The following is a 9,985-nucleotide window of genomic DNA, read 5'->3' as shown; positions in this document are numbered from 1 at the left end:
TCACAGCCTGGGTTGTTTATTCATTAAATTTATATTTATATAATTATAAATAACATAATTTTATATATGGAATATAACAAGATCGTTATAAAGGCAGAAGGAGTCGTCTACATTCTGCTTATTATCACTCAAAGAGGACTGAGGAGCATAGAAGAGATGGATGGCATTAAAGTGCCTTTTCACTTTAACATTGTGTTAATGTAGTGTAGTGTAGTTATTGTTACAGAGGGAAAAATGGTTTGCACGTGTAGGGGATAAGAAATATAAGAAAAAAAAAGGACACATCAGTTTTATTGCAATTGCTGCCTGCCCCCCCATTTCTAGGTACACCTGAATTTAACTGGTGGCAAATGGCACGGGTGTACCTGCCATATGCTACCTATTTAATAGATGAAAAAGTCATTCAGTTTGTCTTCACAGCTGTTGATCTGGGTGTTGCATTGATTTTGTAACCACCACAACATATCAAGAGTTTACAGTTCAGCAAACCGTGTGAGGGGTGATGAAGGACTATATTCTAATCCATGCAAGTAAGGTATAATTTTAATGAGGGAGAAAAATCATACTGACATATCACTTTGTAAGCAATGAGGATGGCTACAAATTATTTAATAACCCAAAGGTCTTCAAGAGGTGAATAGTGGGGTGGGAGTGGGGGCAGGGGGAAAAATCTGTAAACATTTCTTGCTTGGAGTGCAATCTGGCCTAGGGTTAGCCATGCTTATAAAGATGCCATTGCAGATTAAATCCTGCTCAGGGGCCTGTCATCTGTCACATATCGTTGGATTTACAATATACATTTAAAACTATGCATCTGCAACATTGGTAAGTTTTCATCCGAGAAACTTTATAGGTTATTTCAGTTTTATCATCAAAGAGACTTCTGAAGGCAAACAGATGGCAGGACACCAACTTCCCAAAGGCATCAAATATGCTTCATGGCTAACAGAAGTTTGGGCCAGAAGATATCCCTTAAATATTTCAATGCAAATATTATTGTAAGATTCATAGAATCACTAAACTGCAGTCTATGCAATATATTGAAATATCAGGTTTTGCATTCATACAGCAACAGTTTTTCAAACAGTTTGTGCATTTGTTTGTTAGCTCATTTCTTTATTCTCTGGAGAAATAAGGTATATGGCTAATATGCTATCTACAATATCATGAACTTTATATTCCATTTGGAAAATCCTTGATGCTATTTACAAATATGGGAAGTTACTCTATTGCGAGTCAGAGGCAGGTGATTTGCTAAATGTATCACAGGAAAGAAAAAAAAAAGTATCACTGAGTGTCCTATTTTTATATTAGAAATTATGATGCATCCAGTAATAGTTTTCTGTACGGTTCTCTAATGTCAGTTAAAATGAAAAATTTAGCTTGAATCGTTACAAAGTATCAACCTAAAAATTGGAAATGCTCTATGTTATTTCAATTATTTACCGTATTTCTTATCAGGATTATATGTAGAAATGTCACAGAATTAATTTAAATTAGTAACCACTACTGTTTAAATAGTACACATTTCTGTAATATCTTTGTAACTAAATCGTTTTTGCCAAGTTATGTTCTGGTAACTAACAAAATATGAAACTAAATCCTCCAATAAGATTTGCAAGTAAAGTTGCTAAAAACGGCATGCCCATTTTTGTGGCAACTGATGGCTGATCCGATTGCACACCTTCTCTTTCCCATGAGAATCCATTTAGGAGACAAGACATAATATGACAGATTTATTGTACATTTATTTTCAGTGTGCTTCTAATGTGTCAAAAATTCCAGCATGCAGAAATTCACCAAAAAAAAAAAAAAAAAAAAAAATCTAAACATTGGCATAGAAAAAGAAATAAAAAATAAAAAAATAAAAGGAAGGTGGGGGAAATCACATTTATTCAATATATTTTGAACTTCCATCAAGCAAGTAATGAAGCAACATTTCTGCATATAGGAAAAGAAAAGAGAGAGAGAAAAGACCCTGTATTGAAGTCAATCAGCCAAAGTTCTCATTCAGTCGGTCTATGATGATCACAATGAAACTGCAGAGGCGAAGCCCCCACCAATAAATGCTGAAGCCCAAGCTTCAGGAAGTTATCTTGCAATCTGTTGACAAGCATGTGGGCACAAGAATCTGTTTGGCATTTTCTCAGGATGAGGTTGTTCCCCCCCCCCTTTTTTTTTTTTTAGAGTTTTCCATTTGCAAAAGCTGCCTCCTGGAACTGAGGGACAAATAGTTTGAAGTAAGCCCTAGAAAAACGAATAAAAAAGTTTATGTCAATAAAGATCAAAATAAGAGCATGTTGCATTTACAGACAAGATTCTCTAGCATACAAAACATAACACTTTTTCTGATTAAAAATATATTTTTGTTATACGGCGGCTGGCATGATCAAACATAGCACTACAATTTCTTACTCTGGAATAATGCTTAAAATACAGTCTTATCTATTACAGAAAGCTGTAGTAGAAAGCTACTACAGAAAAAAACTATATATTTTTTAAAATAAGTAAGTCGAGGCATATATTACTCAAAAATAATGGATTATTATAAATTTCTTTTAACAGAATTGCTTGCATCTATTACTGCTTTTTTGTTATTCACTCTGTTGCCATTTCTACTGAAAAACACTTCGCTTAATATATCCTAGGTAATTGCCCTCCTTCCTGCTGCCTGCATGTGAATCTAATACATTTAATTCCTATACACTAACCAGAGTAATATTTTGCAGAAGTCAACAAAAAAAGTACTTTATTTTCCAAAGAGCATTAAACAGCTGATGTGTTAGCGATTGTTTCATATTAAATTATAGTCATTTCCAGTATAGTAGCTTGATTCTTACCAGGCTACTGATACAACTGGATTTCACATAAAAAGAATGTTTAATGGATAAAAATTTCAATTTATACATTAAAGATAATTGTATAGTTGGAATATATTATGTACATTTTAGAATTGAAGTGGCGTGAGATAAATCCAGACGGCTGTGTATCTGCCCCTGTTTCTATAATGGGCAAAGTCTGTCACGTTCATCAATATGCCATATTTTAAAAATCCATATGGATTGCACAGAGCAAACTTAATATGCTATATTCTGTATTCAGTCCAAGAGCCAGCATGGTGTAATGGTTAAGGTGCTGCACTGGGAGCAGGGAGACCCAGGTTCTTATCCTACCTTAGGGACCGAAGCCAGTTGGGTGACCTTGGGCTCTCTCTCAGACCTAATCAACATCAGACTCAGCAACAAACTGGCCAGCAAAAAACACACCCAAAACTTAAACCAAAACCGTTGTCACATCATGCATTGATGGCTTTACTATAGTAAACTAGAAATATATTAGGAGAGCAAAAGTCTTCCATATTGTGTCTATTGACCAAAAGACATGGATGAATTTAAAAAAAAAAAGAATTTTGAGTAGACACTATTCTGTTCTCCCCTTCTGTCATTGCATTCCCCCTCATTCCATTAGGAGAGCTGTTTTACATCTCTCTCTCTCTCTCTCTCTCTTTCTCTCTCTCTCTTTCTGAAGTGAAGGTGCTTATAAATTACAATCTTGCTTGAATACTTACAAAAACTAGTCTGATCAAACATGCCAAAAATTCTAGGCATTTCTTAATGCAAAATCCTATGCCAAGGATCCAGGAAGGAAGACAAGAAGGAAGTAAGAAACCATTGAATGTCACAATCTGGAGAGAGGATTTAGCAGCATTTTAACTCCATATTGGAGGCTGATAAACTTGAGTAAACATAAACTCATAACATTAGAATATCTCAGGATATGTAGTCCATCGTCCAGAAACTCAAGATTTCCATGTAGAATTAATCTACATTAAAAATGCTAAAGATTTTATTGCAGAAGTGAGAAATACGATAAATAAACCTGTTACTTTATTTGAATTGTTCTACAATTTCAACCATTTTATATATATTCTTTGATACAACATGAATCCCCTTTTAACTTTAAGAGCAAATTTTGTGTGTGTGTGTGTATGATATTTAAAATTTCAAGTTTTTATTTGAGCTCAAAGGAGCACCAAATGGAACACCAGGCTGAGCACCATATTGCCCCCCCAAAATCTGGGTCCTCATTTTACTGAACTAGGTAGGATGGAAAGCTGAGTCAACTTTGAGCCCGTCGAGGTTGAACTCCAGACTTTGAACAAAGTTAACCTGCAATACTGTGTTCTAATCATTGCATTGCCTGGGCAGTGGTTAGAATGCAGTATTCATGGCCAGTATTCATGACCAAATAATCCATACCTTTCAGAATATTTTGAACAATAAGATTCATAAGGGATAAGACATTAGTGGCTAACCTCTTGCACAATTTTAGAAATTCTGAAAATATTAAAGGCAATGTAGTAGGTGAGGTACAAGATAATATATAGCTATAAACAGATATCTCATCGTTATATATCTATCCATAAACGTATTTCTTTAATACAGGAATTAGATTCTTTGTCTAGTTTAAACTGAGTAAATTAGATTTGATGTATTTATTTACAACATTTATATTGCTGAAAATTTTAAATATATAATTGTGGGCAGCTCAAAACACAACAGAGCACATTAAACAACTATGGAACTCACATTAACCAAGGCATTCTAAACAGCTGCCAAATCAGCTGCATTGGGCTCAACAAACATCCTTGTCCAACTCTGGTGGGAAAGCTAGGTGTTTACAGATCTGGAGTTGGAGGTTACTATTATTTATCTTGATATCATGATTCTTTAAAGTTTTTTCAACTGATATATTTAAATTAAGTTTGGCAAAAAGTGAAACAGATGGTCTGGAAATTCTTTTTGAGTATTTGGGGCAAGATAATTGTGAATAAGATGAATTAGGAAAATTGATATTTCAAAATGTCTCCTATTTCTATTCCTTTATACTATTTTACACAAATTTACATTTTTTTTTCCTTTGGTAGGAACATCCTTTAAAATACTGTGGTATAAATATGGCTGTTGGGAAAGTGGATTTATCTGGGCATTTGTTTGTCTTCAATTAATCATGTTGAGATAAGGAATTTCCAGATTCAGCTCAAGATTAGAATCATATATGATTGGGAAGAACTGTTTCCCTAATTATACAACTTGCATTCAGTTTAACAAGACATGTATGTATAATATGAATCATGCATGCAATTTCTATTTGACCTGTAAACACCATAAATTATAAAATAATGGTTACTTAAGAATAGTTAGTTGAATCTTTTTGCAGAATTATAAACTGGATTTCTCATCATATTGAAAAAGTTTAGAGTATAATACTAAAACATAATATGTTTTGGATTAGTGTTTCTTGGAGGGGTTATTAAATTTATTATTTCATAATAAATAATATTTACTTATTTTTCAGTAGAGATGCCTGTATTTGGGAGGATATTGTGGGAGAATTAACCAACATTTCTAAATTAGTAATTCATCTTTCATAAAACAGTAGATACATTCCAAAGATTGCATAATCTTTGGAATAATAAACTCAGATCTTCTGTTCCTTGATTTTTTAAAAAAGCAATTCTCTTTTTAATGTACATTTATAATGTGCATTTATATATTGGTATTTTAGACATTCTCCAGTAATAATTGGCTATAATTACCCTCCAGTTAGTAATACAATTTAGTAGTTGGTGTATTTTTTTGCTAGATTGAGGCTTGTTCTGCTACTGCCATTTTTTCTTTCTTTCTTTCTTTCTCTTTCTTTCTTTCTTTTTCTTTCCTTTCTTTCTCTCTCTCTCGTCGCAATCTAGCTACAGTATCCAATCTATCATTATGCATTGATCAACCAAATTTGTATAGCCACTCTTCTTATAAAAAGCAACTCTAAGTGACATACAAAAATTGAATAAAACAATAAATGTAATATAAAATATTATAAAAATATACAAACTCTAGGCAAAGAAAGGATAAAATGGCTACCTCAACAATGGAGCTATCTAAGCATGTCTCAGGTTCCCTAGGAGCTCCAGCCCTTAACAGTCTTCCAGAATGTGAAAAAGGATGGAGGTAATTTAATATTGAGAATGTTTCATAAGGCATCCACCATAGCAAAGAAGGCACATCTCTTGGGACTCATCCTCATTCTCCTGCGCGAGCTGCACTGGCTCCCAGTGGTCTTCCGAGTGCAATTCAAGGTGTTGGTCACCACCTTTAAAGTGCTCCATGGCATAGGACCAGGATATCTACAGGACCGCCTTCTGCCACCAACAGCCTCCCACTGACCAGTTCGCTCCCACAGAGAGGGACTCCTCAGGGTACCGTCGGCCAAGTTATGTCGGTTGGCGACACCCAGGAGGAGAGCCTTCTCTGTCAGAGCTCCTGCCCTTTAGAATGAATTGCCCCAGATATTCGTAACATCTCTGACCTCCGGGTCTTTCGCTGTGCCCTGAAGACCCTACTGTTCTGACAGGTGGGGCTGTTTAACTGAATGATTTTAAATTGGGTTTTAATTTTGGGTTTTAAAATTCGGCCAAAACTATTTAATGATTTTAATTAATTTTAACTATGATATTGTATATTTATGTTTTAATTCTGGCTGTACACCGCTCCGAGTCGGTAGCAACTACTACTACTACTGACATCCACTTTTAAAACTATCCAAGTTGGTGTTCATCACTCCCTCTTTTGATAGAGACCTCCATAGGTAGCTTGTACTGTGTGGAAAAGTATTTCTTTCATCTGCCTTTAATTCCTCATTACTCGGTTTAGTGTTATGAAAGAGAGAAAAAAACATTTGTCTCTGTCCTGTGTGCAATGCTACTTAATATTTATTAGAACAATATAGAGTAATTAAAGACTCTCATCTTGGAGATTAAACAAACAGAAGAAATTCTTCTGTTTTTTAAAGGCAAGCAAGAATACTATTCCCTCTGTTTCTGCTTTTACTTAAGTACTTATTTATAATCTTGGATTATTAGGACAGATTGTTCCCCAAAATGTCTGCTTAGGGCTCCTTGTTTAGTTCACCCTGCACTCTGCACCACCTTCCTGAGATGAAGAAAACACACTTGAAATACAAAAAAGATAATCAACCATCCAAAAACGGAAAAATGGGCCTACCCAAAACACCTCCCCACCAGTAATCAACACCCAGATGAGCATAGATTAATTCAAAGATTAATATCGGACCATCTGTCAAGTAAACAATACCCCAGTCAAGGAAGTGCCAAACAAGCCAATAGTAAACAGCCCAACCAAGGAACCGCTAAGACCATCCCCTTCAACACTGTCAGGGCAAGCCACTAGTTTATAAACTGAGAGCAAACTTTTACTTGCACTGATGATATTACCTAGTTTGGGTACATAGAACTCTCTTCTTTAAGGATTGAAAGTGAAGAAAGAATAAAACTTGGTAAGCTTCTAGCCTCTCTACACAAAGGGAGATGCATTCTTCACTTCCTGCCAACCTTATGGATTTCTCTGGTGAATGCAGGAGGTGCTTATCCTTTGGGACACACTTGATCCACAGAGATCAAGTGACTAAAGAGCAGCTCATCACCGGGGGCACAATTGGATAACAGGGTTGCATAGGAAATATAATATATGCAGGAAGAGGACTATTCCCATTCTTGATAGAAAATAAAGAATAATTTCCTGATAGTATAAATGTTAAGAAAAGTTATATGTGAGGGGGAAAAGGGAGGGGGAAAGCACAATTATCAGCTAATAAGATTACTCTAAAACACAAGGGCAAAGGAAAGAGATGACAGTTCACCAAGAAAACCATCTGGTATGCACAAAATGTGGGTAGCCAATACTGAATCTTTCTGCAACTAGGAGAGAAAGCTGTACTGAGCATTCTATTGCCCTTCAACAGATGGAAATCGCTTTCAAATTCAATGCAGTTTACAAAAAACTTCTGTAAAAGTAACAAATTCACAGCAAAGGCATAGCTAATCTTTAAGAGCATTGAACTCTTCAGCAATTTTTATTTATTTTTTAATCAGTTTGGGGTTCATAACACACCATACTATGAGAGTACGTGGTTTAGTCTCATTTTTACACTTCTCTCCATAGCGACACCAATTTTCAAGTAAGGCTTATACTAGTTCCTAACATTCTTTACATGTTGCTTTCCACTCTCCAGTTCAGAAATTAACTTTCTGAGTTCTCTAAAAATTTGACATAATTTGACACTGAAAACTGGTCTGGCATTGTTGCTTGTATTGTACTCCTATGCTGAGAAATTTCATGTGCTATCCAAGCAGTTGCTTAGGGTGGCAAATTATGTGTCTGAAATTGAGTGCAAAATCTTTATGATCAGTACACAGTCAAATCTTCCTCCCTCTCTCCGTTTGTTTTTTACAGTTACACATGCATAAATCTTGAAAAAAAAAACATTGCCCTAGATTGTTTAACAGTGATGTGCGTGTGGCACTTAAATGCATCCACTAAATGCAGTAGAAAGTGACAAAAATAACAATACTCAGATATATAAAAGTTCATATGATTTATACCCATGGTTTTCATCCTGGACTATTTGTGTGTACACTCTTGTTTTATAAAATAAATAAGCAAAAGTAATCCAAAAATATAATGTTGGTTTTGTTAATACTCCTAAATGAAGTACTGCATTAAAGCTGTAGAGTATATCACATTTTCCAGGCCAAGAACCACACCTGGCATTTGAGAGGCCTGAAGGCATGCATAAAATAGTAGTAGGTGGATTAGGAGTGAGGGCAAAAGCTAAATTGATTTGATTTAATTTATATTTAATTAAAATAAAATACAGTTAATTTGAATATTTTTTATCATAAATGGTAATTTAATAACTTCTTTAGACATATCTAGGGCTGCCTCTAAAGCAGAGGTGGGGAACCAGGCCCCCTTTTATGACCTGTGGACTTCAACTCCCAGAATTCCTGAGCCAGCTCTAAAGGATGGGAGACCAGATCAGGCTATAGGATAGGCTTTTCCAATCTGAGTTCCCTTTAAATGTGTAGACTTCAGTTCCTATAATTCTATATTCAGTTCCTAGAATTCTACACCAGCATAGCCATAGCTGACAATTCTGGGCAAATCCACAAAATCTGGATGGCAGAGATGTATAAAACCTGATGTTTTAGGTTGGGGAAAACTGTCTTAAAGACCTCAGGTTTTGCATCTCTGAGATATATCAAGCTGATCATCTCCCAAGAAATGGAAAATGGGAGGTATGGAAGGTAATAAGACAGCATCAGCTTCCCAAATATACTAGGCAGGAAACATACCAGATGAACTACTTCTGCTTTATTGTAAGGCTACATTAATAGTATCTTGGAAGTCTGAAGGTGCAAATCTCCCACTGTTTCCTATACCATCTGAGAAATTAGGGAGGGTCTCTTCTGAGCTTTCTTCTCCTCTTGGTATGCAGCTGCAGACTGCATCCTCCCTAATCTGATGATCCCCTAGGTAGTATTTCTTTACCCTGTTTCTCAAGCTCTTTCTCACATATCACTGCAGATGGAAATTGTGCCATTTTGGGTGACTTCTAGAACATTTACAAGAACTCAACAAACTTCTGCAATACAAGCTTCCAAAAACTATATTGTTTGTGGGTAGGATTTATCATTAGCATAGCATTCTTTTAAAATGTCCTTTAATTACTTAAAATGTACAAAGTTGAAAATGGACTCCACATGGTTTAGAGAGAACAGGCAGAAGGCACATGTAACCAGGCAGATATGGTATCTAAAATAGCAGTTTTCCAATAGATGAAGGAATGTCACAGGGCAGAGAGTGTGGATTTATTATCCATAGCACTTGAGAGTAGGAGAAGAATCACAGAGGTCTTAAACAGAACTCCTGAATTTATGAGTGCTCCATCACTGGACATTTTCAAGGGAAGACTAGGCAGTCATTTGGCATCTGAATGGTATGAGGATTCCTGCTCTGGGCAGGGATTGGACTAACTGACCTCCAAGGTACCTTTCATCCTAACAATTCTATAAAAATCTTCCTTTTTATCACACTTACATGTTTTGAGTTGTTCTTATTACTAGTGTTAC

At 35.5% G+C, this 9,985-nt stretch overlaps 1 protein-coding gene across 4 annotated transcripts in view; it reads right to left on the bottom strand.

Annotated features, from left to right (window-relative positions):
• Positions 1 to 1,723: 1,723 nt before the first annotated feature.
• BABAM2 (BRISC and BRCA1 A complex member 2) overlaps positions 1,724 to 9,985 on the bottom strand; it is a 145,340-nt gene continuing 137,078 nt past the window's right edge. For all 4 annotated transcript variants that reach the window (XM_034427994.2, XM_087883113.1, XM_087883112.1 and 1 more), the window contains exon 12: positions 1,724 to 2,247. In XM_034427994.2, the coding sequence (XP_034283885.1) occupies positions 2,184 to 2,247 (64 nt within the window). In that variant the 3' untranslated portion in view covers positions 1,724 to 2,183. The remainder of the gene's footprint in view (positions 2,248 to 9,985) is intronic.

Source organism: Pantherophis guttatus, chromosome 1 (assembly GCF_059756535.1).
Source record: "Pantherophis guttatus breed Tessera chromosome 1, ASM5975653v1, whole genome shotgun sequence".
Classification (NCBI taxonomy): domain Eukaryota; kingdom Metazoa; phylum Chordata; class Lepidosauria; order Squamata; family Colubridae; genus Pantherophis; species Pantherophis guttatus.
This window is presented reverse-complemented; position numbering and strand designations above follow the sequence as displayed.